This window comes from Hemibagrus wyckioides, linkage group LG03 (genome assembly GCF_019097595.1).
Source record: "Hemibagrus wyckioides isolate EC202008001 linkage group LG03, SWU_Hwy_1.0, whole genome shotgun sequence".
Lineage (NCBI taxonomy): Eukaryota > Metazoa > Chordata > Actinopteri > Siluriformes > Bagridae > Hemibagrus > Hemibagrus wyckioides.
Window position 1 is genome coordinate 7,908,607 of NC_080712.1, and position 19,500 is coordinate 7,928,106.

Here is a 19,500-nt window from a genome sequence, read left to right on the forward strand (position 1 = left end):
GAGAAATAAATATGAATGAGAAATAAATTATATATTAATTAAATCTATATATATACATTTTTTTATTCTTATTCTTTTTATTATTATTTATATCATTCTGGTATTTATTTATTAAACCCATGATACTGGCTTAAAATCAATTTTTAGAATATAAACTCAAAATTATTTCCTGCCTCCTAATTGAGTTTTTCATTTGCACCCGGCATCAAATCCATCTCAGGTTAGTCGGATTAAGTCGTAACGAGCAAATCGGCTCAGGAATCTTTGCACTCGGCATCCCGTTGTTTATCATTTCCAGTTATTTTGTCCTTACGGTTGGTTAATCAAAGATGAAAATTTTTGATAGCTTTTTTTTTCTTCATCCCAGGTCATCCACTTTAACAGTCACACACCACGGTATGTGTTATGATGTAATGTAATGGATGTGATGTGTGTTAGAGAGACGGATGTATTTACATTTGTTTTCCCGCTGGCTAAAACAAAAAAAAAAAAAAAAGAAAAATCCTCTCGGGTCTGAATACCGATCGGATCTCAACCTGTTTTAAATGCATCCTGGGTGCAGCTTCACCTGCATTTAGATGCAGATAATCCCTATCCAGCTCCAATCCTGATAGTAAAGGTGATAAATAGGATCATTATTCGTGATGAATAGTAGACATAAAACCTCAACACAACTGTTTCAAATTACACCTCAGGTGAAATCGGTGCAATACAGCAAACAGGAACAGATTTTAATCTTCCTTCAAAACACAACAATGAGAAGTTCTCTTCTGCTTCCATGTGTTTAAATTCCAGCAGTGTTCTTCATGTCTGATTATGCGGCTTTAACTCACTGACTGCTCCATCGCACCTTCATTCCTTTCACGCAAACTGAATCAGGTTTGTGACATTAGCAAAAAAATATATATACCTATATATCAATGAACTGCTCAGTTCAGCATGCCGGTTCTGACGGTCCTCCAGGCATCGTTCCTGGCTGCACAAAATCCGTCTTAAACTCAGCTTCATCGTTTTCCTCCTCCGTAAATGAAGACTTCCCACTAAGGAAAATTTCATAAATATTTTGGATTTGGATTTCCAAGCTCCTATAATCCAGAAAATTCATTCCGGCTCTAAAGCAGATTAAATGGAAATGACCGTGATAAGCTTCTAAAGAATTGGATCGATGGCTTAATAAGTGATTGATTCTGCATGAGGGTGGGAAGAGTCCAGGGGCATCATGAGTATGAAATAAGAGAGAACAGTTCCTGTTCGACTGACCACACGATTCTATTGTGTATTATAGTGAAATTCTAGCGAGTCAGATTTTCTCTCATGTCAGCTGATTTTTTATATATTTGGGCACGTTTCTTTGTCACACATACCCTGGGTAGACACACTCCTAGGTGGATACACCCTACTAGGTAAACACATCCCCCTACCTAGACACACACATACACACCCTGGGTGGACACACTCTCCTAGGTGGATACACACCCCTGGGTAGACACACACACTCTGGGTAGACACACTCTCCTAGGTGAATACACACCCCTGGGTAGACACACACACCCTGGGTGGACACACTCTCCTAGGTGGATACACACCCCTGGGTAGACACACTCTCCTAGGTGGATACACACCCCTGGGTAGACACACTCTCCTAGGTGGATACACACCCCTGGGTAGACACACTCTCCTAGGTGGATACACACCCCTGGGTAGACACACACACTCTGGGTAGACACACACTCCTAGGTGGATACACCCTCCTAGGTAGACACACACCCTCCTAGGTAGACACACACACTCTGGGTAGACACACTCTCCTAGGTGGATACACCCTCCTAGGTAGACACACACACTCTGGGTGGACACACTCTCCTAGGTGGATACACACCCCTGGGTAGACACACACACCCTGGGTGGACACACTCTCCTAGGTGGATACACACCCCTGGGTAGACACACTCTCCTAGGTGGATACACACCCCTGGGTAGACACACACACTCTGGGTAGACACACACTCCTAGGTGGATACACCCTCCTAGGTAGACACACACCCTCCTAGGTAGACACACACACTCTGGGTAGACACACTCTCCTAGGTGGATACACCCTCCTAGGTAGACACACACACTCTGGGTGGACACACTCTCCTAGGTGGATACACCCTCCTAGGTAGATACACACCCATAGCTAGACACACACACCCTGGGTAGACACACTCTATTAGGTGGATACACACCCCTGGGTAGACACACACACCCTGGGTAGACACACTCTCCTAGGTGGATACACCCTCCTAGGTAGACACACACACACCCTGGGTAGACATGCTCTCTTAGGTGGATACACACCCCTGGGTAGACACACTCTCCTAGGTGGATACACCCTTCTAGGTAGACACACACACCCTGGGTAGACACACTCTCCTAGGTGGATACACCCTCCTAGGTAGACACACACACACCCTGGGTAGACATGCTCTCTTAGGTGGATACACACCCCTGGGTAGACACACTCTCCTAGGTGGATACACCCTTCTAGGTAGACACACACACCCTGGGTGGACACAATCTCCTAGGTGGATACACCCTCCTAGGTAGACACACACCCCTAGCTAGACACACACACCCTGGGTAGACACACTCTATTAGGTGGATACACACCCCTGGGTAGACACACACACTCTGGGTGGACACACTCTCCTAGGTGGATACACCCTCCTAGGTAGACACACACCCCTAGCTAGACACACACACCCTGGGTAGACACACTCTTTTAGGTGGATACACACCCCTGGGTAGACACACACACTCTGGGTAGACACACTCTCCTAGGTGGATACACCCTCCTAGGTAGACACACACACTCTGGGTAGACACACTCTCCTAGGTGGATACACCCTCCTAGGTAGACACACACACACCCTGGGTAGACATGCTCTCTTAGGTGGATACACCCTCCTGGGTAGACACACTCTCCTAGGTGGATACACCCTTCTAGGTAGACACACACACCCTGGGTAGACACACTCTCTTAGGTAGATACACACCCCTGGGTAGACACACTCTCCTAGGTGGATATACCCTTGTAGTTAGACACACACACCCTGGGTAGACACACTCTCTTAGGTAGATACACCCTCCTAGGTAGACACACCCTCCTGGGTAGACACATCCCCCCCTAGCTTGACACACACACACTTCTGAATAGACACATCCCCCTGGGTAGAAACAAACCCTGCTGGGTAAACACACACCCCTAGGTAGACAACCACCCCCGTGGGTAGACACACATACCCCTGGATAGACACAAACCCCTAGGTAGACAGACACACACACCCCTAGGTAGACACACCCCTTGGGTTGACCCCTTCCCCCAGATAGACACCCTTCCCTGGGTAGACACACACCTTACTGAAACACCCTAAAACTCCATGACCTGTAGTCAACATCCTGAAATGCCAAGTGCTTTATCATTCTCTACTGGTACTGCTGGAACTGATCACTTGTCCTTCAGCAGAAGAATGAAGCAGGAAAATGTTAAAGAAGAAGACAGAAGCTTGGCTCATGTTAGCTAGCTTACCCTGAGAAATACATCAGAACAAGTGAAGCCAAGTTTAGAAAGAAAGCAGTAACTGTGCATCCAGTGATCTTTCACCACTCTTCGTCCATTAGGCGGCCAGCGAAAGTTCCAATTAGTGGTTTTATTTTTCGCAGAAGATCCCTGTGACGACTTTTATTTCATGTCAAGTGCTCAGCCTCTCTAATCAACTGAACTCAAATAAATTCACTAACAGACCTAAAGGTAACTCCTGTGACCCAAAGCTGTGTGTTTTGTTTGTTAGTTTGTTTGTTTGTTAGGATCTTATTAACTTAAAGAAAAGAGATGTTGTTGAAGGAATGACTGTTTATAGCTGCTATAGCACAAGTGCTAACAGGAACTGACCTGATTTCTTTATCGTTAAATAAAACTGTAAACAGATGTAAATTAGATAATCACTGCATCATTAAGCACTGAGCATCCTGTAATTAACAAAATCAATCAAATCTGTGGGAGAACTGACCCCTCTGATTTATCACCATCACTGTGGCACTTGGGTTCTCTCTGAAACACATGGGATTCGGTTTGTTTTTGTCAATGAGTCAGTTCTTTGTCAGTTCTGGTCTCTCTCTCTCTCTCTCTCTCTCTCTCTCTCTCTCTCTGTTCTTATCTGTATCTCATCTGTAACTCATCTGTATCTCATCTCTCTCTCTCTCTCTCTCTCTCTCTCTCTCTGTGTGTGTGTTTTTATCTGTATCTCATCTGTAACTCATCTGTATCTCATCTCTCTCGGTGTCTCTCTCTCTCTCTCTCTGTTCTTATCTGTATCTCATCTGTATCTCATCTCTCTCTCTCTCTCTCTCTCTCTCTCTCTCTCTCTCTGTGTGTTTTTATCTGTAACTCATCTGTATCTCATCTCTCTCGGTCTCTCTCTCGGTCTCTCTCTCTCTCTCTCTCTCTCTCTCTCTCTGTTCTTATCTGTATCTCATCTGTAACTCATCTGTATCTCATCTCTCTCTCTCTCTCTCTCTCTCTCTCTCTCTCTGTGTGTGTGTTTTTATCTGTATCTCATCTGTAACTCATCTGTATCTCATCTCTTTCGGTCTCTCTCTCGGTCTCTCTCTCTCTCTCTCTCTCTGTTCTTATCTGTATCTCATCTGTAACTCATCTGTATCTCATCTCTCTCTCTCTCTCTCTCTCTCTCTCTCTCTCTCTCTCTGTTCTTATCTGTATCTCATCTGTAACTCATCTGTATCCCATCTCTCTCGGTCTCTCTCTCTCTCTCTGTTCTTATCTGTATCTCATCTGTAACTCATCTGTATCTCATCTCTCTCTCTCTCTCTCTCTCTCTCTCTCTCTCTCTCTCTCTCTCTGTCTCTCTGCGCATGCGCGGATGTGAATGAGCGAGTTGAGCGTCGTGAGCGAGTTTGCGAGCGATTTCAAAACTATATTGTCTTTTTTGGCAATTCATTTAATTTTTTGTTGTTGTTTGGTTTGCGTGTTTTGTGAGGAGCTGTGTTTGTGTGTTAGTGTGCGTGTGTGTGTGCTTGGGCGCGTGTGTGTTTGGGTGCGTGTGTGGTGTGTGTTTCCCGGTAAGGAGTGAGCCGGCATTTCGGCACGCTTTGCGCCGGGAACATGGAGAAGGTGGATGATAGCGTGTACGAGTCTCTCACACGGCAGCATGGTGTGAGGATTGTGTGTAACGTTAGCGTGGAGGAGTGTGTGTTGGCGGTCGGGAAGGTGGTAGGGTACGGCAACATTTTAGCTGCCTCCCGTATGAACAGTGCTATTGTGCTTTTTCTGAACTCTTTGAACAAAGTGAATGAGATTGTTAAACAGAAAGTGGTCATTAATGATTCCCTGGTAACGGTGCTTCCTCTCAGTACTCCATCGAAGAAAATAATTTTGTCAAACGTTCCTCCTTTCTTGAAAAATGACACCATTGCTAAAGAGCTCTCCCGCTATGGCAAAATGGTCTCTCCTATAAGAAAGATCCACATGGGCAGTAAAGCACCAGAGTTAAGAAACTCAAAGATAGTTTCCTTTAGGAGATTGGTGTACATGGTGCTGAATAATGGCGTGGAGGAGCTAGACTTAGCGATGAAATTTAGCATGGATGGCTTTGACTACACCGTTTTTGTGACTACTGACTCTGGCATGAAATGTTTCAACTGTGGTGAAACAGGACACTTGGTTCGTGCATGTCCAGAGAAGGTTAAAAAAGACGGGGCGACAGACAGGCAGGCTGAGCAGACTAGGCCAGCTGTGCACAGTGGTGATACTGAGGGAGATGGGCCCTCTGTATCGGTTTCTCCAGTGGCTGAGTCTGTTACAGCTGACCCTCCTGCGGTTAAGCCCATAGCTGCTGCCTCCTCCATGCTGGATCCTGTCATGTCCGTTCCCCCTGCGGTTGAGACCGGGCTCAGCGGAGGCAACCCTGGTGCTACTGTGGCGAAATCCGCAGGGGACAAAGCAGGAGCATCTGATCCTGCGAAAAGTGATAAAGAGATGGGCGAAACAACATCCGAGCCCCCCTTGCAGACAAGCCAGGTGGAAGAACGGGACAGTCTCGATAATGGAGTTACAGATGCTGAGATGGAAGCAGAACCTGTTTTTAAAGTCCCCACTAAGCGTAAGAAAAAATCTAAAAGCAGGAACAACAAGCAGGCTAAGAAACATGAGTCAGACGTGGAAGAAAGTGATGGTGGCTCCACAGACTCAAGTTGGTCACAGTGCTCACAGTCAGATGAAAGGGAGATGGTCTACACGCCAGCAGAAATATCAGCGTTTTTAAAAAACACCAAGGGCAAAAGGTCAGTGAATATCGAAGAATATTTCCCAGACACTGAACAGTTTGTGTGTGATGTTAAAAAGTTAATGCGGTGTGGTGTGTTTGAAAAAACTGAAATCTATCGTCTGAAGGCCATAGTGACCAAACTTAGGAAGAACACCGAAGGTTCTTTATAGACTGCTGAGCTCTGTAATGCCTAACCAACTGATTGATTGCATTATGTGGGTGACATTTTATTATTTAATAATGAGTGCTATCACTGCCGTAACCCTTAACATCAATGGTGCCAGGGACCACAGAAAGAGAGCGGCAGTGTATGAGACGGTGAGACACAAGCATGCGGATGTTGTTTTCCTGCAGGAAACTCATAGCGATCCTGGAAACTCCTCGGACTGGGCGAGCGAGTGGAAGGGACTTGTGTTCTTAAGTCACAATACCTCTCTTAGTGGTGGTGTTGCCCTTTTATTTTCACCGTCTTTTAGCCCACAGTCTTATGATGTTGAAGAAGTTTTAAAAGGCAGGCTTTTAAAAGTGCGGGCGTTTTATGAGAACGAGATTTTTGTTTTTATTTGTGTGTACGCTCCCACCCTAAGTGTGGAGAGAATGGTGTTCTTAAATATTTTAAGCACTGTCATTGGTTCCTGTAGTCAGAGTGAAGTTTTAATCATTGGTGGGGATTTTAACTGCACTGAAGACGTTTTAGATAGGAACCATTTAGAACCTCATGCTGCCTCTCGCAAACGCCTGTGTGAGTTAATCACAACACATGACCTGAGTGATGTTTGGAGGACTTTTCATGAAACAGAGAGACAATACACCTGGTCCCATTGTAAAGAGAACCTCCTCTCACTAGCAAGGCTTGATCGTTTTTACACTTTTAAACATCAGCTGAATATTTTTAGGTCCTGTGTTATTTATCCTGTGGGCTTTTCGGATCACTTTATGGTACAGTGCACTTTTAAGAAGAGCAATGTAAAGCCACGTAGTGCCTACTGGCATTTTAATGCTGCTCTTTTAGATGATATTAATTTTAGAGAGAGTTTTATTTTCTTTTGGCATGCTTTTAGGCTCCAGAAGCCGACTTTTACAGCACTGCAAGATTGGTGGGATGTGGCAAAAGTGCACATTCAAATGTTTTGTCAACAGTACGCTCACAATGTGACTAAGGACATCACCAGATCACTTAGAGCTCTAGAGATTGAGGTAGTGGAACTCCAGGGTTTGGTGGAGTCCACAGGAAATCGAGGCCATATTGAGGCTCTCAAAAAGAAAAAACATGCGTTGGGTGAGTTGTTGGACACAACAGTGCAGGGGGCGCTGGTCCGCTCGTGCTTTAAAAGCATAACAGAGATGGACGCTCCTTCCAAGTTCTTCTTTAGTCTTGAGAAAAAAAATGGACAGAAAAGGTTCATACATGCTTTGCGTACAGATTCAGGGGAGCTTGTAACTGATCCCACTGAAATTCGCAAGCAGATAGTCAGCTTTTACTCAAAGCTGTACAGGAGTGAGCTCGCAGCTGTGCAGGAGGTGGAGGAAGATTTTGTCAGGAATCTTCCTAAAATAACCGATGATTCAGCTAGGGAACTGGACAGGGAGCTGACCCTCGATGAGTTGGAGGTTGCAATCAACAGCATGCAAAATGGGCGGTCACCTGGAATCGATGGGCTTTCGGTGGAGTTTTTTAAGGCTTTCTGGTCAGTGATAGGGCAGGACTTGCTGGAAGTGTTGAAGGCGAGCATGAGCGAAGGCAGACTGCCGCTGAGTAGCCGTAGAGCAGTCCTGACCCTACTCCCAAAGAAGGGAGATCAGACTGACCTTAGGAACTGGCGCCCTGTCTCCTTACTCTGCACAGACTGCAAGGTGCTCTCAAAAGCATTAGCAACAAGGCTAGGAAAGGTGATGGAGCAAGTCATCCACTTTGACCAGACGTACTGTGTGCCTGGCAGGTCTATCCACGACAATGTACGCTTAATTCGTGACATTTTGGACGTCTCTAGGCTATTGGGGCTGAAGACTGGTCTTATTTTCATAGATCAGGAGAAGGCTTTCGACCGGGTTGAACACCAGTATTTGTGGAGGGCGTTAGAGAATTTTGGGTTCAACTCCGGGTTCAAGGCCATGATCCAGGTGCTGTACAGCGACATTGAGAGCGTACTGAAAGTTAACGGTGGTTTATCTGTGCCTTTTAAAGTGTATAGGGGTATTAGGCAGGGCTGCTCTCTGTCTGGCATGTTATATGCCCTAGCCATAGAACCTTTACTATGTCAGATAAGAAGCAAGATTTCTGGTCTGTCTATACCAAGGTGCAATAGCCCATACTGTGTTTCTGCCTATGCTGATGATGTTGTTGTGATGGTGACTGAACAAAGAGATATTGATATTTTAACTGACATCATAATTAAGTTTAATGTGATATCTTCTGCAAAAGTAAACTGGAACAAAAGTGAAGCCATTTTAGTCGGGGATTGGAAAGGTGGGGAACCATGTCTCCCGGATAATTTGACCTGGAGAACAGGTGGTTTTAAATATTTGGGAGTGTACCTGGGAGACAGTAGCTATGTTAAGAAAAACTGGGAAGGCATAAGTGAAAAGCTAAAAGGACATCTGAATAAATGGAAATGGCTCGTTCCAAAGATGTCATATAAGGGCAGAACTTTGGTTATAAACAATCTAGTTGCTTCAATGTTATGGCACAGACTGGCCTGTATTGACCCCCCTTCCAAACTACTAGCAGACCTGCAGGCCATGATGGTGGACTTCTTCTGGGACAAGCTGCACTGGTTACCACAAAGCATTCTATACCTACCCAAGGAAGAGAGCGGACAAGGACTTATCCACTTATCCAGCAGGACTGTGGCCTTTCGTCTTTGTCATGTACAGAAGCTCCTCACTGGCCCAGAGAACCTCTCATGGAGAGCAGCTGCGAATGGAATACTACGCACAGTGGGAGGATTGGGTCTGGACAGGTCACTGTTTTTAATGGACACAAAGCAACTAAGCTTAACTGGATTACCAGCTTTTTATCAAGGTATTTTTAAAGTTTTTAACCAGTTCAGATTGCAAAAGGAAGACTGTTCGTCACTGTGCTGGCTTCTCGATGAACCTCTCATCCATGGCGCTCGGCTGGATGTCACCAGCAGGATCTCTCCAGCCTTAACCAGAGCATTGATCTCCACAAGGACTGTGACACTACGACAGTTGGTGCAACTGTCAGGACCGGACTTTGCTCACTCAGACGATGTAGCAACAAAGCTAGGGGTAAAGTCTGTACGTGTGGTTGCACAGCTTTTACAGAGGTGGAGGTCAGCACTTACATCTGAAGAGCGCATGCAGCTCAGGGACTACTGCGCTGGGGTGGTCAGCTCTGAGGAAGGTGAGCCCAATCCAGTTCTTTCTCTTGTACCTAATCTGTCAGAGGTCTCAGGTCCCCTCCTCGGAGATGGGGAAAGAACAGCTATAGGCCTTAACACAGCCTCGGGTAAGAGCCTCTATAAACTGTGTGTAAAAGTTTACAACAAGAGATGGCTAGTCGGGAGGGTAGACACGCCCTGGCGCAGTGTCCTTGGGCTGAACGATGATGTAAAGCCAGAGTGGCGAACGTTGTACAAACCACCGTTAACTAAAAGAACAGGTGACCTGCAGTGGAGAATACTGCATGGCATTGTCTCTGTAAACGCTTTTATCTGTATTTTAAACCCAGAGGTCACACGAGTGTCCTTTTTGTTTACAGAGGGAGACAGTGTTTCATGCTTTTATGAACTGTTTTAGACTTCGTCCACTTTTTAGTGTTTTAGCGAGTGTCTTTGAGTGTTTTAACACGGTTTTTACCCCACAGGTTTTTATCCTTGGTTTTAAATACACCAGAAAAGAAAGGTTCAAGTGTCAGCTGGTCAATTTTATCCTGGGCCAGGCGAAACTGGCCATCTACACCAGCAGAAAGAACAAAGTGACACAGAACACACAACATGATGTTACTGTAATCTTTCAGAGACTGGTCAGAACAAGGGTCTTTGTTGATTTCAACTTTTATAAAAATATGAATGACCTTGAAAAGTTCCAGCTGATGTGGTGTTATGGGGGAGCCGTGTGCACTGTTTTAAATGATGAACTGCTGTTTGCACGCGAGTTTGGATGAACTTTTATTTTAACTTCCTGTGTATTTTAATAGTTTTTTAACTAGGTTTTTAATGTGCCATTTATTTATCTTTATAAATGGACTACTTTATTTATTTAATTATTTAACTATTTAAATTTAAATTTAAATTTAACTCTCTCTCTCTCTCTCTCTCTCTCTCTGTTCTTATCTGTATCTCATCTGTAACTCATCTGTATCTCATCTCTCTCTCTCTCTCTCTCTCTCTCTCTCTCTCTCTCTCTGTGTTTTTATCTGTATCTCATCTGTAACTCATCTGTATCTCATCTCTCTCGGTCTCTCTCTCTCTCTCTCTCTCTCTCTCTCTCTCTCTCTGTCTCTCTGTATCTCTCTCTCTGTCTCTCTGTATCTCTCTCTGTATCTCATCTCTCTCTTTCTGTCCTCATCTGTAACTCATCTGTTTCTCTCTCTCTCTCTCTCTCTCTCTCTCTCTCTCTGTATCTCATCTCTCTCTTTCTGTCCTCATCTGTAACTCATCTGTCTCTCTCTCTCTCTCTCTCTCTCTCTCTCTCATGTTGTGCATTCACAGGCATTACAGATCTGGCATGTCACTCATTACAGAGTGACAACAGATCAGTCTGTTGTCACTCTAACTCCACCATTTCAGAGACGATCAGGAACTTGTAACTCGTATCATCAGCTTACAGTAGCCTGTAAACTGACCTCCCACCTCCTCTCCTCTTTCCTTATTGCTCGCTGTCTATCACTCGTTACTTCAATATCTTCTTTTCTCTACCTCGCTGCTATTTTCTCTTTCTCTTTGTGTACCGCGGCCTCTCAATCAGGAGCAATTGAGTTGTTTGTTCTTGTTGTAGTTCTGGAAGAAGGTGAAGAAGAAGCTCGTCTCTAGGTTTTTTCTTCCCTCCTTTCATCCAGTGTGTCATCTTCACATTCCTCCTCATCCTCCTTCCCTCTCTCATTCATTTCTTCTGATGTGTGTGTGAAGTTTGGTGATGGGTTCTGGGACTCCCCTGGTTCACTTTAATGACACGCGAGGGTTGGAAAATAGCGAGGTATCCCTGCTAAACACACGTACCGTTGTCTTTCAGACGGAGCAGTTTGTGCATTCTCTGAAGGACGAGTTGGTGAAGAATGCTCTCTTCGCACTCCACGCAGCACGACCCGGTTACATGAACAAGAGCCAGATTTCAAGCCAACCCGATACACACCTAACCCAAACCGTGACCTCGGACCAAAACCAGAGCCGCGAGCCGAACGTCGTCATCTGCAACAACGTGTCCGGATCTCAGACGCCCCCCAAAAACGAAGCTCGTCAACAACAAGACCTCCCCCACCACAAGGAGTACGACGAGGAGGAATGGGCAAGTATACAGTCATTTCTCTATCTCTGTTCTTTCCTGTTTCCTCCCGCTGATCTGCTCTGTGTCTATCAGAAGGCCTGGACTTTGTAGGATCAGGACAAAATGTGTTGAGTTTAATGTTTCAGGATAAAACGGCCGGTATGAGTTTTAACTTCAGCATCAGAAAAAAAAATAAGAACCCGGCATGAAGGTTTTTATCTCCAAGGAAGCAGGAGATGGGAAGAGGAAGCGTGCCTCGAGCCAAATTCTCACCCGCAGAAACGACCATGAAAATTATTCATTAAAAAGCCTTAAACACTGAAAGTTTCTGTGAGGAGTGAAAGAGCTCTGCAGCCTGCAAATATAACCTACAATGTACAGTTTCTGCTAATTACACTGTGTGTGTGTGTGTGTGTGTGTATTCTGTATGTCTGTATATTTGTGTCTTCTATATCTGTGTGTGTATGTGTGTGCATGTCTATATATCTGTGTGTGATCTGTGTATGTCTGTGTGAGTGTGTCTTTGTGTGTCTTCTGGTTGTGTGTGCTCTTCTGAATATGTGTCTTCTGCGCAGGCATGTGTGTGCACATCTGTGTGTCTGCGTGCATGTGTGCATATGTATGTGCGTCTGCGTGCATGTGTGTATATGTGTGTGTGTCAGCGTGCATGTGTGTATATGTGTGCATGTGTGTATATGTGTGTCAGCGTGCATGTGTGTATATGTGTGCATGTGTGTATATGTGTGTGTCAGCGTGCATGTGTGTATGTGTGCATGTGTGTATATGTGTGTGTCTGCTGTGTGTGAGTGAGTATGTGTGTCTGCATGTGTGCACGTCTGTATATATGTGTGTGTCTGTATATGTGTGTCTTCAGCGTGTGTGTGTGTGCTTGTCTATATATGTTTGTCTTCTGTGTGTGTGTGCTTGTCTATATGTGTGTCTTCTGCGTGTATGTGTGTGCTTGTCTGTATGTTTGTCTTGTGTGTGTGTGTGCTTGTCTATATGTGTGTCTTCTGTGTGTATGTGTGTGCTTGTCTGTATATGTTTGTCTTCTGTGTGTGTGTGCTTATCTATATGTGTGTCTTCTGCCTGTGTGTATGTGTGTGTGCTTGTCTATATGTGTGTCTTCTGCCTGTGTGTGTGTGTGTGCTTGTCTATATGTGTGTCTTCTGCCTGTGTGTGTGTGTGTGCTTGTCTATATGTGTGTCTTCTGGCTGTGTATGTGTGCTTGTCTTTATATGTGTCTTCAGCGTGTGTGTGCTTGTCTATATATGTATGTCTTCTGTGTGTGTGTGTGTGTGCTTGTCTTTATATGCGTCTTCAGCGTGTGTGTATGTGTGCTTGTCTTTATATGTGTCTTCAGCGTGTGTGTGCTTGTCTATATATGTATGTCTTCTGTGTGTGTGTGTGTGTGTGTGCTTGTCTTTATATGCGTCTTCAGCGTGTGTGTGTGTGTGCTTGTCTTTATATGCGTCTTCAGCGTGTGTGTGTGTGTGTGCTTGTCTATATATGTATGTCTTCTGCGTGTGTGTGTGTGTGCTTGTCTTTATATGCGTCTTCAGCGTGTGTGTGTGTGTGTGCTTGTCTATATATGTATGTCTTCTGCGTGTGTGTGTGTGTGCTTGTCTTTATGTGCGTCTTCAGCGTGTGTGTGTGTGTGTGCTTGTCTATATATGTATGTCTTCTGCGTGTGTGTGTGTGTGCTTGTCTTTATATGTATGTCTTCTGCGTGTGTGTGTGTGTGCTTGTCTTTATATGTATGTCTTCTGCGTGTGTGTGCTTGTCTATATATGTATGTCTTCTGCGTGTGTGTGTGTGCTTGTCTTTATATGCGTCTTCAGCGTGTGTGTGCTTGTCTATATATGTATGTCTTCTGCGTGTGTGTGTGTGTGCTTGTCTATATATGTGTGTCTTCTGCGTGTGTGTGTGTGTGTGCTTGTCTTTATATGCGTCTTCAGCATGTGTGTGTGTGTGTGTGTGCTTGTCTATATATGTCTTCTGTGTGTGTGTGTGTGTGTGTGCTTGTCTATATATGTCTTCTGCGTGTGTGTGTGCTTGTCTTTATATGCGTCTTCAGCGTGTGTGTGTGCTTGTCTATATATGTCTTCTGCATGTGTGTGTGTGTGTGTGTGTGTGCTTGTCTTTATATGCGTCTTCAGCGTGTGTGTGTGCTTGTCTATATATGTCTTCTGTGTGTGTGTGTGTGTGCTTGTCTTTATATGCGTCTTCAGCGTGTGTGTGTGCGCTTGTCTATATATGTATGTCTTCTGCGTGTGTGTGTGCTTGTCTTTATATGCGTCTTCAGCGTGTGTGTGTGTGTGCTTGTCTATATATGTATGTCTTCTGCGTGTGTGTGTGTGTGCTTGTCTTTATATGCGTCTTCAGCGTGTGTGTGTGCTTGTCTATATATGTATGTCTTCTGCGTGTGTGTGTGTGTGCTTGTCTATATATGTATGTCTTCAGCGTGTGTATGTGTGTGCTTGTCTATATATGTATGTCTTCTGCTTTTGTGTGTGTGTGCTTGTCTTTATATGTGTCTTCTGCGTGTGTGTGTGTGTGCTTGTCTATATATGTGTGTCTTCTGCGTGTGTGTGTGCTTGTCTATATGTGTGTCTTCTGCGTGTGTGCTTGTCTTTGTGTCTTCTGCGTGTGTGTGTGCTTGTCTGTATATATGTGTGTCTTCTGCTTGTGTGTGTGCACTTCTGTGTGCGCGTCTGCTTGCAACTGTGTATATGTGTATCTTCTGCATGCGTGTGTGTCTGTATGTGTGTGTCTTCTGCGCGTATGCACATCTGTATACAGGTGTTTGTGCCTTCTATATCTGTGTCTATATCTTCTATATATGTGTGTCAACTGCATATGTCTGTGTGTGCATCTGTATATGTGTGTCTTCTGCGTGTGTGTGCTTACTCGTCCGCATATGTGTATCTATACATGTCTTCTGCGTGTGTGTGCGCGCGCCTGTACTCATCCATATATATGTGTGTGTGTGTGTGTGTGCGTGTGTGTATGTGTGTGTCTGCATGATAACAACAACCTGTTTCAGTTTGAATAATTGTGCAGAAAATGAAACAGAGAAACAGAGCAAAAGTCTTCCTTTAAGTAGTAATAAAAGGAGGTGTGCGTTGTGTGTGTGTGTGTTTATTTTTTTTGTGCGCCATCAGTGTCATAGCTGCGGCTAACAGCAGGAGATTAGCAGCAAAGCTAAGACAACAATCTCTAATCAGTGATGAAATGACTCTTTTCAGTGCAGCTCAGTAGAAGGTAAAAGAAAAAAATAGAGGAAAAGCAAGCCTGAGGAAGAAAACGGTCTTCAATAAAGGGGGAGAAACAAAGCAGGAACGTAGTTTGTTGTACTTATCGCATTGGGAAGCCTAATTACTCTTGCTGTACAAGGGCGAGAGAGAGAGAGACTGCAGAACTGAGCAACTGCAGAAACCACAACACGACAACAAAAAAACAACATAATGAAGCCAGGGATCGTGTGTGGTGTGGAGGATAGAAAGCGTGGAAGAGCAGAGGGCAAACACTCTCAAACGAGCTCCATTAAGGTATATGATCCTGTGAGGCTTTAGCCAGCGCTGACCGCTTCACACACAAGTCATCCAAGACGTTCATGTTTCTTTCTTCAGTTGTAAAGAAATGATGTTTTTTAAGGAAAACATTACAGGATTTTTCTCCATATAGTGGACGTCTATGGTTCCCCCGAGTTTCAACTTCAAACTATAAACGCAGCTTCAAAGAGCTCTAAACGATCCCAGCTCAGCGAGAAGGGTGAAACGATCGGTCATTTTCGTATGAAAATAAAAAATTGTATACTTTTTAACCAAAAAAGCTCGTCTAGCACTAGCTCTGGGATGCGTGTCCGCGATGCTACGCACTACGTAATCACGTCAGGAAGGTAACGGGTGACGTAGGCGGAATTACAGACCCAGTGTTTACAAAGCGAATGTGCAAAGACCAAGGAAGTGCAAATAAGTCAAACACTCTTTACTAACAAAAAGGTAGATATAAATTTGTCATTCCAGATAGATAGATAGATAGATAGATAGATAGATAGATAGATAGATAGATAGATAGATAGATAGATAGATAGATAGATAGATAGATAGATAGATAGATAGATACTTCCTTCCTTACATACTTACATAATTTCTTTATGACTGGAGAAAGAAAGACATGAACGTCTTGGAAGACAAGGGGGTGAGGAAATTATTTGTAGATTTTTGTTCTGGAAACTTCTCCTTTAAGCATATTAAGTCTTTAGCCTTTATTTGTCACATATACATTACAGCACACTTTGCATATCCCATCCTTGTAGGGTTGGGGTCAGAGCACAGGGTCAGCACCCCTGGAGCAAGGAGAGTGCTTGGTGATACTGGGACTTAAACCCTGATCAACAACCCAGAACCTTAACCACTTGAGCCACCAGTAGGAGGAGAAGAAGGAAGAAGACTTCATTTTTGTCACATATCCATTACAGCACTGTGAAATTCTTTCTTCACATATCCCTGGTTAGGAAGTTAGGGTCAGAGCAAACAGTGGGAGCTTGGCAGTGCTAGGGCTTGAACCCTGATCTCCAAATGAGCTGTTGAGAGTCTGATGATCATCAGCACAGTCCACAGTGATGTCCGTGTGGCTCTGACTCTCTCTCTGGTCTCTCTAGGACAGGGTGTGGGCCAACGTGGCCAAAGGTCTGAACTGTGTCATCGCCATGGTGGATAAACTTCAGGAGCAGGACAACAACAACCAGGAGTCTGCTCCTGACCAGGCGCTCGCTGATGTCATCACCTCCCACAGTCCCGGTAAGACACACAACCTTCACATGGAGGATTACTGTATACTGATAAGCTTTATCTTTTAGCCAAGATGTCATGAAAGGTTATCAGGCTTATGTGGTTACTCGCCACTTCGAGCTTCTCCGTGAAGATGCCGTTACTTTTAAGCACCAGAAAGCTAGAAGGGATGACCGGTGTAGCACACGACACTGTGAGGATGTTCTGTATGACCGCAGCTCAGCTCCGGCTGCAGTCTTTCATCCCTGTTATTACTGCTACATTCTGTGCATCTTCTCCAGCCCACTGTATCTCTCCCTCCTCATCCCCTGTGAGTCTTAGCTCATCTTTTACTGAGAATTTTGCGAGGCAGCTGGGAACCTGGGCTGGCTTTATGTTTTTTGAGTGGATCTGCAGAATCACTAAAGCTACGGCCATTTGTGGAAATGAAGGTGTGTGGACGTCATAAGGGCAGGAAAGTGCACACTTAGTTTGCAGGGACCACTCTGAGGCTTTTCTGTTCATGATCGTATGTTCTTTCTCCCTTCTCTCTCACTCCATTTCTGTCTGTCTGATGGTCTGTCGGTCGGTCTGCCTGTCTGTCTCTTTCTGTCAGTTTGTCTGTTTTTCTGGCATCATCTCTCTCTCTCTCTCTTTCTCTCTCTCTCTCTCTCTCTCTCTCTCTCTCCTGTCTATCTTGGCCAGTCTGACTGTCTTCATCTCTCTCTTTTGCTCTTTTTCTCTATTCTTCTGTCCTTTTGGCCTCACATATCTCTCTCTCTCTCTCTCTCTCTCGCCCTCCCTTCTCTTTGTCTTTCTGTTTTTCTGGCCTGATCTCTCTCTGTCTCTCTCTCTGTCTCTGTCTCTCTCTCTCTCTGTCTCTCTCTCTCTCTGTCCATCAGTCTGTTTTTCTGGCCTTGTCTCTCTCTGTCTCTCTCTCTGTCTCTCTCTCTCTCTCTCTCTCTCTCTCTCTCTCTATCCATCAGTCTGTTTTTCTGGCCTTGTCTCTCTCTGTCTCTGTCTCTCTCTCTCTTTCTCTCTCTCTCTCTCCTGTCTATCTTGGCCAGTCTGACTGTCTTCATCTCTCTCTTTTGTTCTTTTTCTCTATTTGTCTGTCCTTTTGGCCTCACATCTCTCTCTCTCTCTTTCTCTCTCTCTCTCTCTCTCGCTCTCTCTCTCTCTCTCTCTCTCTCACGCCCCCCCTTCTCTTTGTCTTTCTGTTTTTCTGGCCTGATCTCTGTCTCTCTCTCTCTCTCTCTCTCTCTCTCTCTCTCTCTCTCTCTCTCTGTGTCCATCAGTCTGTTTTTCTGGCTTTGTCTCTCTCTCTCTCTCTCTCTCTCTCTCTCTGTGTCCATCAGTCTGTTTTTCTGGCTTTGTCTCTCTCTCTCTCTCTCTCTCTCTCATTCATTAAGACACACACATACACACACTAACACGTCAGACTCTGTAAAACATTATTGCATGTTATAAAAACTGCAAAATTGGAAATAAAATAAACTTCTGTCTTTGTTTAAAGCCAGCGACATGAAATCTTGTTAGTAATTAGAACATTATTCTCCACCTCTGTACACAGGAGGTCAGTAGAAGGTCCGACATTCCCCACTGCCCTGCAGTATTTGATCCACACCCGTCCTGTCAGGAAGAGAGATAAGACAGCAGGTTTATTAGCGCCTATGTGGGGGTGCGACGGAGCTGAGACACTCTAGTAATGGCCCTGATGACATTAGCTGTCAACGGGGGAGAAATGTAATTGAGGGTGGTGAAAAGAGAGAGCCTGAACTCCAGCAATGAGGTGTGATTAGAGAGGTGTTCATCCTGACTGAGTAAACATCGCCTCTCGCTTATGTTAGGCAATGCTGCCATCCTGTGGCCATCTGAGGAACACCAAGCAGGCTTAATAATAGCATCTTCTGCCTGTTTTGTCATGTTCATGTTCAGCATTGAATGTCTTTGTCATGTCTCACTCTACAGCGGTGATTAATATGAAGCTCATATACCCTCAGGGTTTTAAGAATTTGCAGTGTTTCATAAATATTTCTGCTTTTTCCTAGCCTACTTGGGCTAGATAAGTTAGGAAATCTCCAAAGTAAATGTTGATATCAAAATTCTGTGTAAGGTTATCTAACAGAGGGAAAAACACACTCCTGACTCATTTCATATCAGACTCACAGCCAGAACATCATTCAGGTCTTTATACTGATTGAGAATATGCGATAAGTTGATTTCACTTCCCTCGGGAGTGTGCTGGTAAAAAGGGTTAAAAAGACCTTTTCATATAATCTCTGTCTCTGAGGAAATCTTTGAGCTCATGTTTATTAAGTAATTAATATACTTTAGTGAACTCGACTATGTACAATGGTAGCACTCTTGTAATATATCCAAATATTTATGGACCGGACTCTATATTCTTACCTGCTCTACGTATTCTTAGTGTTTTTCACTCGTGTCACTCATTAATCCTCCTGCTCTTACCTTCAGCCAAACATTAACAGTGTCCTCCATGTTCAAGGATCTTTAAAAAAGAAAAAACAAAGCTCTCTATTAGATCACCATTTAGATAAACACAGAGATCGCTTATTCATTTCAATTCAGTTGCGCTTTAAACAATGGACATTGTCCTAAAGCAGCTTTACAGAAGTATAGAAACGTAGAAAACTTTATAAACTTTAAAGTTAAGTTACCATTTATGTCGAACATTTATTTCTAATGAGCAAGACTGAGGTGATGGTGGTGAGGAAAAACTCCCTGAGATGATATGAGGAAGAAACCTTGAGGCTCAGAAGGGAAACTCATCCTCATTTGGGTGACACTGGACAGTAAATAATGTCCTTTCTACAACAGTTTATAGCCATGAGGAAGCTTATTGTTTTTAATCAAAGTCGCATTAACTATCAGATGAAACCCGAACAACAAAAACAAAAGAAAAATCAAACATTAAAGTGTTTTTATAC

The 19,500-nt window shown here is 44.2% G+C and overlaps 1 protein-coding gene across 14 annotated transcripts in view; it reads left to right on the forward strand.

The window, feature by feature from the left end:
* Positions 1-19,500, forward strand: part of inpp4b (inositol polyphosphate-4-phosphatase type II B) — a 256,046-nt gene that overhangs the window by 201,876 nt on the left and 34,670 nt on the right. For all 14 annotated transcript variants that reach the window (XM_058386150.1, XM_058386137.1, XM_058386138.1 and 11 more), the window contains 2 exons: positions 11,523-11,795; positions 16,441-16,579. In XM_058386150.1, the coding sequence (XP_058242133.1) occupies positions 11,523-11,795; positions 16,441-16,579 (412 nt within the window). The remainder of the gene's footprint in view (positions 1-11,522; positions 11,796-16,440; positions 16,580-19,500) is intronic.